At 35.7% G+C, this 17502-nt stretch overlaps 1 protein-coding gene across 4 annotated transcripts in view; it reads left to right on the top strand.

Annotated features, from left to right (window-relative positions):
* Window positions 1-17502, top strand: part of PHKA1 (phosphorylase kinase regulatory subunit alpha 1) — a 130984-nt gene that overhangs the window by 104519 nt on the left and 8963 nt on the right. For 3 of the 4 annotated variants that reach the window (XM_082681284.1, XM_082681285.1, XM_082681282.1), the window contains 7 exons: window positions 4131-4287; window positions 4762-4841; window positions 6010-6088; window positions 6229-6358; window positions 9423-9524; window positions 10452-10567; window positions 10697-10744. In XM_082681284.1, the coding sequence (XP_082537410.1) occupies window positions 4131-4287; window positions 4762-4841; window positions 6010-6088; window positions 6229-6358; window positions 9423-9524; window positions 10452-10567; window positions 10697-10744 (712 nt within the window). The remainder of the gene's footprint in view (window positions 1-4130; window positions 4288-4761; window positions 4842-6009; window positions 6089-6228; window positions 6359-9422; window positions 9525-10451; window positions 10568-10696; window positions 10745-17502) is intronic. The other variant, XM_082681283.1, reaches the window with a different exon arrangement.

Genomic DNA, 17502 nt, shown 5'->3' with positions numbered 1-17502 from the left:
GATATCCTTCACCCAGATCCCTCAGATATTCACACTGAGCTTTAATATCTCTCTCCCCCCCCGCCTCCCTCCCTTCCTGTCTTGTTCTTCATCATCTCATCATCACCATCACCACACACACATTTTTTTTCTGAACCATTTGACAGTATGTGGCAAACATGATCCCCTTCTACCCCCAGATACTTCAGTGTGTATTTCCTAAAGACTAGGAATTCTCTTATATAAGCACAGTATAATTGCCAAAATCAGAAAATTAATGTTAATATAATACTGTTATCTAATCTACAGACCTTAGTGAGATTTGTTGGTTGTCCCAATAATGTCTTTATAGCAAAAGAAAATCTAAATGATGCATTTCATTTAGTTCTTATGTGTCCCTCATCTCCCTTAATCTGGAACAGTTCCTAAGTCTTTATTTTTAATGTTATTGACATTTTTGAAGGATACAGACCAGTTGTTTTGCAGAATATCCCTAAATTTTGGTTTATCTGTTGTTGCCTCATAATTAAATTCAGGTTATGCATTTTGGGCAAGAATGCTACTGAAGTGATGCTGAGTTCTTCTCAGTGTATCCTATCAGGAGGCACATAGTATTGATGAGTCCCATTTCTGGTAACTTTGACCACTTGGTTAAGGTAGTATCTTCCACGTTCCTCCACTGTAAAGTTACTATGTTATACTTCAAAATTAAAACTATCTTGTAGAGATGTACTTTGAGACTGTGAAAATATCCTGTTACTCTTCAGACTTTCATTCACTGTTTCTTGAATCCATTGATTCGTATAGTATAGATTTAGTTTTATTATATTAAACATTTATATATAATTTAATATATTGAATAGATAACACATTATCATGGTTCAAACATTTTAAAGTACAAAAGGATACAGTGAAGGAGTAAAAAGTCTTTCTCCCACCTCTGTTCCCCAGATACCTGGTTCCCCTCCTCATAGGCAATCAATGCTATTGATTTTTTGTGTATCCATCCAGGGACATTTTATGCATATATAGGTAAATACAGATATATATGTGTTTACTTTTATACCTGTTTACCCAAATGGTAGGTTGAACACCTTTTCTTAAGTTTAAAAGCCATTGGTACTTATTTTGCCAGATGTTCTTTTGTTGTTTTTTATTTTCTTATCTATTTGTTGGAATTCTTTTTTTTTAACCTCTTAATCTCCCTCACCTATTTCTCTGCTCCCCCCACTCCTCTCTCCTCTGGCAACCATGTTTGTTCTCTGTATCTGTGATACTATTTCTGCTTTGTTATGTTTGTTCATTTGTTTTATTTTTTAGACTCTATATATAAGTGAAGTCATACAATATTTATCTTTCTCTGTCTGACTTATTTCACTTAGCATAATATCCTCTAGGTCCACCATCCATGTTTTTGAAAATGGCAAGATTTAATTCTTTTTTATTGCAGAGTAATATTCCATTGTGTGTGTATGTATGTGTGTATATGTATATGTGTGTGTGTATGTGTGTGTGTGTATGTGTGTATATATATATATATATATATCTCACATCTTTATCCATTCATATTGATGGGCATTTAGTTGCTTCCATATCTTGGCTATCATAAATAATGCTGCAATGAACAGAGCTGTGCATATATCTTTTCAAATTAGTGTTTTCATTTTCTTCAGATAGATACCCAGAAGTGGAACTGCTGGATCATATGGTAGTTCTATTTTTAAGGGTTTTGGTTTTGCCTTTTTTGAAAATTTTATTGAAGTATAGTTGATTTACAATGTCATGTTAGTTCAGGTGTACAGCAGTGATTCAGTTTTTCATATATATATATATATATATATATATATATATATATATTCTTTTTCAGATTCTTTTCCCTTATAGGTTAGTACAAAATATTAAGTATAGTTCCCTGTGCTATATAGTAGGTCCTTGTTGGTATTTCTAAGTTTTTGAGGAATCTCCATACTGTTTTCCATATGACTGCACCAATTTACATTCCCACCAACAGTGCATGAGGGTTCCTTTTTCTTCACATCCTCACAAACACTTGGTATTTCTTATCTTTTTGATGATGGCCATTCTGACGGGTGTGAGGTGATATCTCATTGTGGTTTTGATTTGCATATCCTTGATGATTAGTGATATTGAGCATCTTTTCATGTGCCTATTAGCCATTTGTATGTCTTCTCTGGAAAAATGTCTATTCAGATTCTCTGCCTATTTTCAATCAGATTGTTTATTTTTTTTGATGTGAATTGTATGAGTTGTCTATTTTGGATATTAACCCTTCATTGGATATATCATTTGCAGTTGTCTTCTATTCAGTAGGCAGCCTTTTTGTTTTGTTGACAGTTTCCTTCTCTGTGCAAAAACTTTTAGTTTGAGGTAGTCTCATTTGCTTATTTTTGCTTTTGTTTCCCACACCTGAGGAGACATATCCAAAAACATATTGCTAAGACCAGTGTCAAAGAGTATACTGTCTATGTTTTCTTCTAGAATTGTTATAGTTTCAGGTCTTACATTTAAGTCTTTAATCCATTTTGACTGTATTTTTATATATGGTGTGGGAAAGTAGTCCAGTTTGATTCTTTTGCATGTAGCTGTTCGGTTTTCCCAGCACCGTTTATTGAAGAGGCTGTCTTTTCCCCATTGTATATTCGTCTCCTTTGTTGAACATTAATTAAACATATAATTGTGGGTTCATTTCTGAGCTCTCTATTCTGTTCCATTGGACTGTGTGTCTGCTTTTGTGCCGGTTCCATACTGCTTTGAAGACTACAGCTTTATAGCATAGTCTGAAGACAGGGAGCATGATTCCTCCAGCTTTTTCTTCTTTCTCAAAATTGTTTTGGCTATTCAGTGCCTTTTGTGTTTCCATACAAATTTTAGAATGATTTGTTCTAGTTCTGTGAAAAATGCCATTGGTATTTTGATAGGGATTGCATTGAATCTGTAGATTGCCTTGGGTGGTATGGTCACCTTAGCAATGTTAATTCTTCCAATCCATGAGCACGGTATGTCTTTTCATTTGCTTATGTCACCTTCAATTTCTTTTATCAATGTCTTACAATTTTCTGAGTGCAGGTCTTTTACCTCCTTAGTTAGATTTATTCCTAGGTATTTTATTCTTTTTGATTTGATTTTAAATGAGATTGTTCTTAATTTCTCTTTCTGATAGTTTATTGTCAGTGTATAGGAATGCAGCAAATTTCTGTATATTAATTTTGTATCCTGCGACTTTTCTGAATTCATTGATGAGTTCTAGTAGTTTTTTGGTGGAATTCTTTATATATTAGGAAAATTGGCCTATGAATTGCAAATATTTTTCTCAGTTTGTAATTTGTCCTATGACTTTGCTTATAGTGGTTTTTACAATAAGAGTTTTGTATATTTATATATACATATATATATATATATAAATGTATCAATCTTTCTTTTATGGCTATTGGTGTATAGTTCACAGTTTAAAAGTCCTTGACTCTGAAATTATAAAATAGTTCTCCCATATCTCTTTTAGTACTTTAACACTTAAATTTGATACATTTGGAATTTTGGTGTACAGTGTGAGGCATGGATTCAATGTTTTATCCAGATGGCTACTTGATTGTCTTAACATCATTTAATAAATAATCTACCTTTTATCATCTATTAAACTCCCCAATTTCATAGCACTTCATATATCTTTTATGGTACTTCACAGTTGACTTGTGGTATAGGAACTTTTACGACAATAATGTATATGATGTGTGTGTGTGTGTGTGTGTGTGTGTGTGTATATATATGTATCTTTTAAAAATAAGCACACATTCTTCTTACTTCTTCATTAGTTCCCTAAGTGTAGCATACTTTCTGAACTTTCAGTAGTTAAATTAAATCTTTGACTTTAATTTCAGCTACTTTGAAGCCCATTAAGAGGGTAAAAGAATGTATTTTGTCAAAACACAACTGAAACTAAGACTTATTCTTGTCTAGGTATTCGGCTTTCAGTACCAACTTAAAAATAGTTTTACGAGAATTCGTAGTAAATAACATTCATTTCCTAATGAGAGAAACCTATCAAAAACAGGCATATTCTCTATGACACAAACAAAGTATTGTTGCCTGTAGCTTTATTTATAATTAATGTAGACCTGCCTTTAACATTCCAGAGGACCTGACTGGGACACTGGATTGTATGATGAAGGGAGTGCAACAGTCAGAGAGCTGCTTACTGAGCTCTATAGCAAAGTTGGAGAAATTCGTCACTGGGGCCTGATCCGATACATCTCTGGAATCTTAAGGAAGAAGGTGGAAGCACTCGATGAGGTACTATAAATTCTTCTTGAATTTATACCAAATCTAAATGGAGGTGCTTTTTATAAATTGGTTTCTGCAGTTGTTTTTTAAGGCAGTCACCACAGCATCTAACCGTTTAAGATGTTGTTTTTCCCACATAACATTTCTGATTATCAGGTAGCTTTTTTTGTTTATGAATGTCAAATATATAATACTGAAGCATATAAACTGTAGACTTATAGAGGTGTTATAAACTATGAGGATTCTAGGTCTTAAGAATGAATTTATACTAGGTTAAAAGTTCCTACCTTTTAGGAGATAAAAATACTTCATTGTTCCTTCCTAGAAATCCCTCTTTTCTGATCTTCATCGCATTTCCTGAGGAAAAGATTGATGTGTCATTAAGTTAAGGGGGAGCAAAGGTTTCTAGGCTGAAAACAGAAAATTTCGTGGAAATGTGAGGTGTTATGGGAAGGATAATACTATTATACTATTTATTCCTAGGCCTGCACAGACCTTCTCTCCCACCAGAAACATTTGACAGTGGGACTCCCTCCAGAACCTCGAGAGAAGACCATCTCTGCGTTAGTATGGTTTTTGTTTGGGTTTGATGAAGCTTCTCTGAGACTTTAAGGAGCTGTGTGGACTGACTGCAATTCTCTTGTCCTAATCTATAAGTGGATGATAATGTCCTACGTGTGTGAGCTTCTATCAGGGACAGTGAATGTGAGAATGTTGGTAGTGATAGGACATGAGTAAATGAAAGAGAAGGCTCACAGGGAGTAGTACTCAAATGTATTTTGCTCTTTTGGGGTTTTTTTGTTTGTTTGTTTTTACTTATTGGCTTTACCAAACGTTTTATTCAAAAAACAAACAAACAGGGCAACTGGAATTAGCCCCCACAAAAAATCAGCTATACTCTAGACTTTGTTCCAGGCCTCTCTCCTTGGCTTATAGATGGCTGTTTTTTCCTTATGTCTCTTCACATTTCTTCTCTCTCTGTGTGTCTCTGTGTCCAAATTTCTCACTTATAAAAGACACCAGTCATATTAGATTAGGGCCCACCCAATTACCTCACTTTAGCTTACCTCTGTAAAGACACTCTGAGATACTAGGGATTAGGATTTCAACATAGGAACTTAGAGGGAACGCAGTTCAATCCATAACACCTTATTCCTGGCAAACAGAACCTTTTATTACAAATCAGATCAATTTTGTGGCTACTGTGGGCAATCCAAAAGAAGATGGCATGCCCCATGCCCCCAGAGTGCTTAGTATCAACAGGAGAGTCAGAAGTGTAGGAGGGTGTGTGTGTGTGTAAACTGATGAAACTATAAAAAATCAGTATAACTCTATAAGGTGTGATTGTAAAGTAATAAAATGTCTTCCAAAAGGCACAGCTTAAATTTAGTTTATTACTTTTTAGCCATAATAGTTACTTGTCAAATGTTAAGAATTAACCATGAAAGACTGGTCTGGAAGGACGTCATGGGGTGAGTTTTAAATACAATTTGGAAGGAGAAGGGCAATCCAGGCTTAGAGACGGGAGAGCAGAGCTCTCCTGAGTTGATATGGGCCAGAGTGCTTTGGGGAGGCAGTGAACTATGAAGACTGAAAGAACCAGAATGCTACCAGTAATGATGAGATGTTGAGACACTGACTTGGACTTGGGAGGAGCTTTTTTATTTTCTCAATAAATTTAGCTTTAAGTAGTTGCAGAATTTTGTCTTTCTTCACTGTCCTCTTCCTTAGACCTCTGCCCTATGAAGTACTCACTCAGCTGATAGATGAAGCCAGTGAAGGGGACATGAGCATTTCAATTCTTACACAGGTGAGCAGAATTATAAAGCCTAATCTGGTAATTGATATTTAAAAGTTTGTTTTCAGTTGATCTGGCAATTTCTGAAGACCACAAAATAAGCCTTGTGAGATCTAGGGCATAATTTTTGTCTATATTCATTCCATGCACAGGAAATAATGGTATATCTAGCCATGTATATGCGAACTCAGCCTGGCCTCTTTGCTGAAATGTTTCGACTTCGAATTGGTCTGATCATACAAGTTATGGCAACAGAACTGGCCCACTCCCTTCGATGCTCAGGTATTCAATTAAGTAACTGTTTGAGGCAGAATTCACTTTTAATAGAGTTCTATTGAGTTTTGAATCAGGAGGGAAAGGAATCTAAAAGATTTTTATCGGTAGCTCAGAAGCTGCATATAGCAGTCTTGTTCCCATGTTAGTCAGTCTCTATACAAGTCAAGGGACTGCTATGACAAATTTATATATTAGTTATCAACTTCAAAATTCCACCTCCTAGGGGCTCTGCACTCCCAATGACATTCCTACTAACTCCTAGAGTGATCCGAGGCATACATCAAACTAAGTGTGATAGACTGGGTTCAATTCTGATTCAGGCATGGCCACCTCTGGCTGTCAGATTGAGTCACCACATCAGTTTGATTATAGTGTCAGTATTCTGTCTAGTCAACATCAGGATCAAATAAAGGAAGGCAATATTTCTATTCATATTTATCTGACAAGACTCTTTTTGATATTAGCTATAGGTATATTTGGCAAGGTAGCAATTTTAGTTAGAAGAATAGATGGGGCCTTTGGAAGCTGTAGCACAGAATTATGGGGAGACCCCGTGGCATGACTATTTTTTCCTTCGGTATTTGATTTCAACAAGAATGGCAAAGTAATAGAGATAGGGATTGAATACAAAGATAAAATCACAGTTGCAAAACTCAATTTTAGCCATTGTTTCAGTTAAATTTCCCCAAAAGGCTTTTAATTGAGCTGTTAGCAAGTAGCTAAATTTATTGGTTTGAATCTAACCTAAATTACATGAGATAATGTATATTTAAATAACCCTTTAAAGGAATAAAGCTAATGATTATTTTATACCTACCATATGCCAGACACTGTACTTTTTGCTTTTTATTTACATATATTATCTCATTTAATCCTTACAACAACCAACTGGAGAAGGTATTTTTATCTCACTTTTACTGATGGTAAAAGGAATTGAAACTCAAACTATTGGATGTAAAATAGGCTCAAGAATGTATTGTATAAAGAAGATGTGGCACATATATACAATGGAATATTACTCAGCCATAAAAAGAAACGAAATTGAGCTATTTGTAATGAGGTGGATAGACCTAGAGTCTATCATACAGAGTGAAGTAAGTCAGGAAGAGAAAGACAAATACCGTATGCTAACACATATATATATGGAATTTAAGAAAAAAAATGTCATGAAGAACCTAGGGGTAAGACAGGAATAAAGACACAGACCTACTAGAGAACGGACTTGAGGATATGGGGAGGGGGAAGGGTGAGCTGTGACAAAGCGAGAGAGAGGCATGGAGATATATACACTACCAAACGTAAGGTAGATAGCTAGTGGGAAGCAGCCGCATAGCACAGGGAGATCAGCTCGGTGCTTTGTGACCGCCTGGAGGGGTGGGATAGGGAGGGTGGGAGGGAGGGAGATGCCAGAGGGAAGAGATATGGGAACATATGTATATGTATAACTGATTCACTTTGTTATAAAGCAGAAACTAACACACCATTGTAAAGCAATTATACCCCAATAAAGATGTTAAAAAAAAAAGAATGTATTGTACAACACAGGGAATATAGCCAATATTTTGTAATAACTGTAAATGGAAAGTAACCTTTAAAATTGTATAAAAATTTTAAATTCTTTAAATAAAGCTAATGAGCAATTTTTAAAAAATGAAACTCAGAAAGGTTAATAACTTGCACGAAGTTACATAACTGGTAAGTAGTGAAATTTGAGTCCAAGTCTGCCTGATTCCAAATGATCGCCAGTTCAGCACATTGTTATAAGATTACATGTATATATATATTTTTTTCTCAAGCTTTGGTATCAAGTGATGTTTTATGAGAGTCTGATTATTCAATAATAAACCTCAAGAAGGGATAAATCCGCAAACATTCTTCACTTTTCCTTAATTGCCCATTGCAGATTTTTTTTTCCTGTGGATTCATCAAACCATGGCTATTTATTTCTTCTAGGATAAAGTCAAGATCCCTGGGTCTGATATTCAAGACCCTCAACAGTCTGGCCTCTACCTCCCACTTCAACAGTACTTCCCACTAATTTTATCAGTCCCCATCCTTGGAGATTGATGTCTCCTCTTATTTCCAAAGCATTTATTGTCTCTACCTCTCATTTGACACTTAGTATAGCCATGCCATGTTTTACTGTTGTTTATCTTGTTTACATGTCCAGTCTTTCCCAAATAGTTGGTCAGCCTCACAAGGTCAAGTACCATGTCATACCTGTTTGTACTAACATTGTTTAAAATCATGACCTACATGTAGTAAACTCATAATAGGTGTCTGATGTTGATGAACAAATTCAAGTTATATTCTCAATATTCTTCATAATTTCATAGATTCATATCTATTCTCTTTTTAAATCCCCATATTTCCAGATAGAGAGAAGTTTTGATTATTTTAGCCCATCTTCATAGATACAATCATTGCTTTCTCCGACTGGTTTCCAGTTCCATTGTACTCCTTTCATTCTTCCCACTTTCAAATAAAGATTCTACTGAGTATCCTAATGATGTGGAAGAGGGGTGAAGAAGAAATCAAGGGCCTAGTTAATCCATAAACTGCATAATCAGTCCTTAAATTATTAAGAATCTGTTGGAGGATGAATACCTAGGCAGTATGGTGCTGGAAATTTATTTTCTTTAACATCTTTATTGGAGTATAATTGCTTTACAATGTTGTGTTAGTTTCTGCTGTATAACAAAGTGAATCAGCTATATGTATACATATATCCGCACATCCCCTCCGTCTTGTGTCTCCCTCCCACCCTCCCTATCCCACCCCTCTAAGTGGTCACAAAGCACCGAGCTGAGCTCCCTGTGCTATGCAGCTGCTTCCCATTAGCTATCTATTTTACATTCAGTACTGTATATATGTCAATGCTACTCTCTCACTTCATCCCAGCTTACCCTTCCCTCTCCCTGTGTCCTCAAGTCCATTCTCTACGTCTGCGTTTTTTTCTTCCAATCAAGTGACTCAGAAATTCTAAGCAAGAAAGGAAATAGAGAAAAAAATAGGGTGAGAGTGGCAGGTCAATTAGAAATCCCTCTGTTCTAACATTTCTGCTGAGTAGCTGAGGAAGCCACAGATGGCCTGATGAATCTCAGTCCTTCAGCCATGAAGAACCTCCTGCATCACATTCTCAGTGGCAAGGAGTTTGGCGTGGAACGAAGCGGTAAGGTTGAATCACTGCCTTTCTATTTCAGAATGTTTGTTTTAAATGTCTCATTGATTTTAAAGTGTTTCTTTTATCAGCGGAACTTTTCTCCCAAATAAATAGGACCCCAGTATATGAAAGTTAAAACCAAAGCTGTCTTCTGGAACAAGATTTGGAAACCACTGTGTGTCTTTTTTTCCCTTAAATGATATGTCAGTTAAGTAGATTACTAGCATATTTTGTTTTGGACTGTTTTATACATTCCCTTACATTATCTTAAGACTCTACCTTAGGACAACTAGCAACCTGTATCATCTGAAACTTTCTTGTAGTCCAGTTGGCAATAATTCAGTAGCACTTATAGTGGTGTGTGTGTGTGTGTGTGTGTGTGTGTGTGTGTGTGTGTGTGTGTGTGTGTGTGTGTAGCTGCTACAGTGCACCTGATACATCCTTTCATTTTTAAATTCAAATACGTTTAGGGGTCTATCACAAATTAACCTTACACCTGCACTTGGTGGTTTGGTAGTGGTATTTGATATCAAGTACCTAAAACATCAGAGCAAATTAAAAGAGTTATCTCTCATGCTTAACTTTTAGACTTAGAATAAATAAATATATAATGTCAGATGGATGGATACTAGACCTTAGATAGTTATAAAGCAGTGTTCCTCAAGCCTTACTGTTCATAAGAATCACCTGGGTATCTTGCTAAACTGCAGGCTTTAATTCTAGAGTTGGGCCTAAAATTCTAACAAGCTTCTAGGTGAAGCTAATGCTGCAGGCCTGTGGACCACACTTTGAATAGCAAGGTTTAGTTGGTTGTTTGGTTTTTATTATTATTAACATAAAAGGAGGACATACATCTAAGTCTTTTAAATGTGGTGGAGAAAAAAATTTGAACCTGGTTATCCTCCCTCTTTCTCTTTAATCTGTCATGCTATATAGTTCGTCTCACTGATTCAAATATCAGCCCTGCTATTTCTATCCGTGAGATTGGTGCTGTTGGAGCAACCAAACCAGAACGAACTGGGATTATGCAGTTAAAAAGTGAGATAAAGCAGGTAAGATACTACTTGGGAACTGAGCTGGGATACTTTCATATTTAAGAACATTCTTTTGGACTCAGACTTTGTTAAGATCATGTATTTTGTTTCATATTCTGAGTTTAATTTGAGCCATTTATTTTTCAGGTGGACTTTCGTAGACTGTCTATCTCAACTGAGAGTCAGGTGAAACAAGTAGGGATCCTTTAATATAGATTAACCTGCCTTTAGTTCTATAAAACATGCATGAGCTTATGACTTTTTTACAAATAAGATAAGCCACAGAGTAGCTTGTTTGATTCTCCTTTTTAGCAATCTTTCTGCAGATAGCTTTCATTTTTCTGGGCCAAACTATCTTGCTGATTTTAAGAGGAAAGTAACTTGTTTCTGATAGCAAGAAATTGAAACCTTGAATTCCTCTTGTTAGGATTAATACATAATTTTGGAATTAATTTTATGGAAGTAGACTTACATTTCTTGCTTTTAAGAACCAGACTAGGTAAGGGCTTTTTTAAACATCTATTTTCAGTTATTGTCCAGAAATTAGATTTTTATCATTGTCATGATAGAGGTATACGAAAGGTGTTGTGAACACATAGAGGAAAAACATATAAATCAATCTGAGAGTTGGTGGGAGTCACCAAACATCATACTGTAGGCTGTTACTAATTTTTTCCTTGAAGATGAGAATAGATGAGTTATTGTGTTATACAAAGAAATAATTAACACAAACTTCCATAGTGTTTTTCAGAACTCTGGGAAATGGTGTGATTTCAAAGTCTTTTAATGAAAAGCTTAAAACTACTCCTTCTACTTCCAAAATAGACTTATGCTAGCTTACGATATTAAAACACGTCCAGAAGAGGAAAGGCAAAATGGAAATTTTGCTTGTTTGTGTGCTTGTGTGTCTGTTTGTTTTAGGAGTCAGAAACCATTTAGGAAAATAAAGAGCCAATGCTTGATGTTTAACTTGAAGTAAACTTAATTTAGGTATACCTATCAGATACCCTTTTACGTTTATATTATGCAAGTACAAGACCAGAATGGAATAAGAAAGGGCCTTGTGATAGAAAAGTGTTCACTTTACAGGATTTTTTCCTAGACAATTTGTATAATATGACCATTTTCCTATCTGAAAGGTTAAAGAACTACATTTCATACTGAAGAGTTAAAGTGATGTTCCTGGTAAACAGTTCTTGTTTTGGTTGAGAGTGATTGGCTAAATACTTCATGGTTGTTTATAGTCACAGAGTATTACTTACATGTTCATTATATATTTAGAACTTGAAGTCCATGTTCCCAGCTAGATTAGTATGATATTAAGGACTTGACCTACCCACCCAGCTATATCATTTAATTTTTTTTACACATACACTACCTATAGGACTTTAAGAAAGCCAAAATCATTAGGACTGTAATTTAGAGGATTGAGAGCTCTAAATTTTCATTACTTTCTTTCTTCTAAATACCGATTTCCATCCTCACCTGCCTGTCTGGTATTTTGTATTGTTCTAAGCCCTTTTCTCTGCCACTCACCAATGCCCTCTTTTCTGATTATAGAAAAAATACTTGTAAAGGTAGTTTTATTTATTTTACCCTTTACCATGACTTTTAGAGTCAGGCTATTTCATCAGCTTTTCTAATGATAACATGCTGGCTAGTTACTTGAATAGTCTGTAATTTTACTCTACTAATAACTTTTAAAAACACATAATGTTTGCCTTGCCTCATCACCTTTAAAAATTTATTTTCTCAAATATTTTTTATAGCCCAATGGTAGTCATCCCCTGGGTGTAGATTTGATGTCACTGTTTTTTTCTGGTAACTGCTGTTATCTTGTATTATATGACAATCAGATTGACTGAAAAAAAATGAATCAGGCTTCCCTGGTGGCGCAGTGGTTGAGAGTCCGCCTGCCGATGCAGGGGACAGGGGTTCGTGCCCCGGTCTGGGAAGATCCCACATGCCGCAGAGCGGCTGGGCCCGTGAGCCATAGGCCGTTGAGGCCACGCGTCCGGAGCCTGTGCTCCGCAACGGGAGAGGCCACAACAGTGAGAGGCCCACGTGCTGCAAAAAAAAAAAAAAGAATCAAAAAGTAAAATTTATACTTATAAATCAACTTCATGCAGGGTGATATCTTTCCATTTCTTTTCCAAAAAGGCAGGTGAGGGGGTTCAACTCCAACCTCTTTTCCATTTCAGAAAACAAAATTCAATTTAATAAGTATTTATTTGTTAAGTATCTGTTCAGTCATTTATTCTTTTGACTAATATAATTAATTAAATGCCTGCTATGTGCCAGGCACTGGAAAGCATTGGTATCCGCTGGGAACTTGTTAGAGATGTGAAATATTGTTCTCATCCTAGGCCTACTGAATCAGAAAGACTGAGGTGAGGCCCAGCAATCTGTGTTTTAATAAGCTTTCTAGGTGATTCTGATGCACTTTTAAGTTTGAAAATCACTGGGTTACCTATTCTTATTGTTTATTCATTTGTAAATATTAATTGAGTGCCAATTTTGTGCCAGGCACTGGAAATACAATAGTGAACAAAACAGATGTGGTCCTTGCCCTCATGACGCTTACAGTTTAGGAAGACTGATCTCTGATTTAGTTTCCTTGGTTTAAATCAATAATCCATAATGGCCTATGATTTCAGATTTCTTAGGCTGAAGAGATTAAGGCCAGATGACAACCAAACAAAAAATGGAAAACAATTTGGAAACAATATTGGTATTTCTGTTGACTTTAACCAAGTATATACCCTGTAATGAATTAGTGTAGTATGACTTGGCCAACTTTGTCATATCTACATTAATAAAGGAAGACAGAGGCATAGAGGAGGAGTTAATCTAAAAGCTCAGAACTATTGATATTTGGTTTTGGAAAACAGTCTGAATAGCCCTTGTGGTTTGACTCCGCTTTCAGCAGCCTAGGATCTTTTTTTTTTTTTTTTTTTTTTGCGGTACGCGGGCCTCTCACTGTTGTGGCCTCTCCCGTTACGGAGCAACAGGCTCGGGACGCGCAGGCTCAGCGGCCATGGCTCACGGGCACAGCCGCTCCGCGGCATGTGGGATCTTCCCGGACAGGGGCACAAACCCGTGTCCCCTGCATCGGCAGGCGGACTCTCAACCACTGCGCCACCAGGGAAGCCCAGCCTAGGATCTTGATGGTAGAGACGAAGGCAATGAAGATAAATCAAATGGAGTTCATCTACTTGGTGCATCAGTGTGATAGTCACTGGCCAATAGAAGTGCCTTAGGGCACTTTTCTCTTTTACATAGCAGTGGTGATATAGGCATTTGATCCAAATTAAAATGTAAGAAGTTCTTTTCTCAGAAAATATTTCTATTACCTTCTTTTTATTTTATTTCTGAATCTAAACTGTCAAAGAAACACTTTCCCCAATGTATTTTATCCTTTACTTTTATAAGTTTTATGTTGTAGCATGTACCAATACTTCATTCCTTTATATTGCTGAACAATACCTTACTGTATTGATATACACCACATTTTATTTATCCATTTATCAGTTGATGAACATCTGAGTTGTTTCTGGGTTTTGACTGTTATGAATAACGCTGCTATGAACCTTCATGTACAAGTTTTTGTGTGGACATATGTTTTTATTTCTCTTGGATATACATCTAGGAGAAGTGCTGGGTCATTTGGTAACTATGGTTAGCATGAGGAACTGCCAAATTGTTTTCCAAAGGGGACTGTACCATTTTACATTCCCACTGGCAATGTCTGAGGGTTCCAATTTCTTCATATCCACACCAATCCTTGCTATTGTCCATCTTTTTGATTCTAGCCATTTTAGTGGGTATGAAGTGGTATCTCATTGTGGTTTTGATTTGCAGTTCCCTAAGGCTTATGATATTAAACATCTTTTCATGTGCCAATTGACTGTTTGTTTATCTTCTTTTGGAGAAATGTCCATTCAGATCCTTTACCCATTTGTTAATTGGGTTATTTGTCTTTTTATTGTTGAGTTGTAAAGATTCTTTATATATTCTGGATACAGGTCCCTAAAGGTTCTTTATGTATTCTGGATACAAGTCCCTTATCAGATATGTGATTGGCACATAGTTTTTCCCATTCTGTGTGTTGCTTTTCACTTTTTTTTTTCTCTGAAGCATATCAACCATGCAATTTACTTTCTTGATAGTGTCATTTGAAGAACAGAAGTTTTTAGTTCGGGTGAAGTCCAATTCATCTAATTTTTCTTTTAGTGTCCTATCTAAGAAGGCGTTGCCTAGCCCAAGGTCACAAAGATTTATTCCTATTTTTTAAGAGTTTTGTAGTTTTAGCTCTTACAATTAGGTCTATGATTATGTTTATGGGTCCCCAAGACCACCTCTCGGGTTCAGTGATTCACTAGGAGGACTCACAGGACTAAGCATACTCAAAGCTATGACTTATTACAGCAAATGAATACAAAACAAAGTCAGCAAAGGGAAAAGGTGCATTGGACAAAGTCCAGGGAAAACAGGCACCAGCTTCCGGAGTGCTCTCCCAGTAAAGTCACACAGGATGCAACTCCCCGTGCAATGAGTTGTGACAACATGTATGAAATATTGCCAACCAGGGAATTTCATTTAAGACTCAGCACCCAGGGTTTTTACTGGGGGCTGGTCACATAAACAGCCTCTGTCTGGCATGTACCAAAACTCTAGACTCCCAGAGGGAAAGCAAATGTTCAACATAAACCATAGAGTTTCCACAAACAGTTTAGGCACAATAAGCCACTGTTAATCAATTCTGAGAATGGTGGAAACCCTCCCAAAATCCAGCTCTCCAAATGCCAACCAAGGGCCAATCTTATAATCAGGCCTTTCCAAGAATAGCATTTCTGGCCTTCTATATTAACTCTTTTTTGCACAGTAACCCATTTGGACTTAATTTTTGTGTATGGTGTGTAGTAGGGGGTCCAACTTCATTCTTTTGAATGTGACTATCCAGTTGTTCTAGCACTATCTCTTAGATAGAAGACTGTCTTTCCTCCATTTACTTTTCTTGACACCCTTGTTAAAAACTGACAAAAATGCAGTGGTTTATTTCTGAACTCCCAATTTTATTTCACTGATCTACATGCCTAGCCTATGCCTGTATGACGCAGCCTTTTTTTTTTCCAGAGAAGGAAGGATTTATTACTTGCAGCAAGTAAGGAGAACACTTGTTTTCCCAAAGCAGTGTCTTCTTGACACAGTCTTGATTATTGTAGCTTTATAATAAATTTTGAAGTTGGGAATTGTGAGTCCTCCAACTTTGATCTTTTTTAAGATTGTGTTAGCTATCATGGGTCCCTTGAATTTTCACATGAATGTTAGGATAAGCTTGTCAATTTCTGCAAAGAACCCAATGGGATTTTGATAAAGATTGTGTTCAATCTATAGATCAGTTTTGAGAGTATTACCATTTTAACAATATTAAGTCTTCTGATCCATGAAAATAGGATCTCTATTTAGGTCTTTAATTTCTTTCAACAGGTTTTGTAGTTTTCACAGTGTATGTTTTACACTTCTTTCATTAAATTTATTCCTAAGTATTTTATTCTTTTTAATGCTGTCTTAAACAAAATTGTTTTCTTAATTTCATTTTCAGATTGTTGATTGCTACTGTTTAGAAATACAATTAATTTTTGTATATTGATTTTATATCGTGCAGCCTCACTGAACTCATTTATTAGTTCTAATTGTTTTTTAGTGAATTCCTTATATACAAGATCATGTCATCTGCAAATGACTTTCCACTCTGAATGACTTTTGTTTTCCTTCTTAATAGCCCTGGATAGAGCCTCCAGTACAATACTAAATAGAAGTAGCAAGATTGAACATCTTTGTCTTGTTCTGATCTTAGGAGGGAAAACATTCAGTCATCAACCATTCATTATGATGTCAGCTGTGGGTTTTTTGTAGATGCCCTCTATTAGATTTAGGAAGAACCCCTTTGTTCCCAGTTTGTTGAGTGTTTTTTATCATTGAAGCGGTGTTAGAATTTATTAAATGCTTTTTCTGCATCTATTAGGATGATATGGGTTTTATCCTTTATTCTGTTGATAGGGTGTATTACATTGATTGATGTCCAGATGTTAAAACAACGTTGAACTCCTGGAATAAATTCTACTTCATTGTGTGTATTAAAAGGTGTATCATCTTTTTTATATGTTGCTGAATTTTTAGGTTTGCTAGTGTTTTGTTGAGGATCTTTGTACCTCTGTTCATAAGGGGTATTGATCTGTAGTTTTCTTGTGATGTCTTTGTCTGATTTTGGTGTAAGGCTAATACTGGCCTCATAGAATGAGTTGGGAAGTTCCTTCCTTTTCTCTTTTTTGGAAGTGTTTGTGAAGAAGTGATATTAATTCTTCTTCAGATGTTTGGTAGTATTAACCAGTGAAGCCACCTGTACCTGGACTTTTCTCTGTGAAAGTTTTGTAATTACTAGTTATATCTCTTTGTTATAAATCTATTCAGATTTTGTTTCTTCTGGAGTCCATTTGGATAGTTTGTGTCTTTCTAGGAACTTGTGGTTTTCACCTAAGTTATATATCAATAATTTGTTGACATGTGACTGCCAATGGTATGTCCTTATAATCCTTTCTATTTCTTTAAGGTTGGAAGTGATGTCCTCTTTTTCTATCCTGACTTTAATACATTTCCTTTTTTTATTTTTTGGGTATGTCTAGCTAAATATTTGTCAATTTTTTTGATGTTTATTTTCAAAGAAACAAATTTTTGGTTTCATTGATTTTTTTCTATTATTTTTGGTTCTCTATTTTTCTTTCTGTTACAGTCTTTGTTATTTTCTTCTCTTTGCTTTCAGTTTAATTTGCTCTTCTTTTCTTCTTTTTTTCATTGTCTTAAGGTAGAAGTTTTGGTTATTGATTTGAGATCTTTCTTCTTTTTTAATACAAGCATTTATAAAATAAACTTCTCTTTAAGCACTGTTTTAG

Source organism: Grampus griseus, assembly GCF_964374135.1.
Source record: "Grampus griseus genome assembly, chromosome: X".
Lineage (NCBI taxonomy): Eukaryota > Metazoa > Chordata > Mammalia > Artiodactyla > Delphinidae > Grampus > Grampus griseus.
Note: the sequence above shows the minus strand (reverse complement) of the source record. Positions and strands in the feature narration are given on the sequence as shown.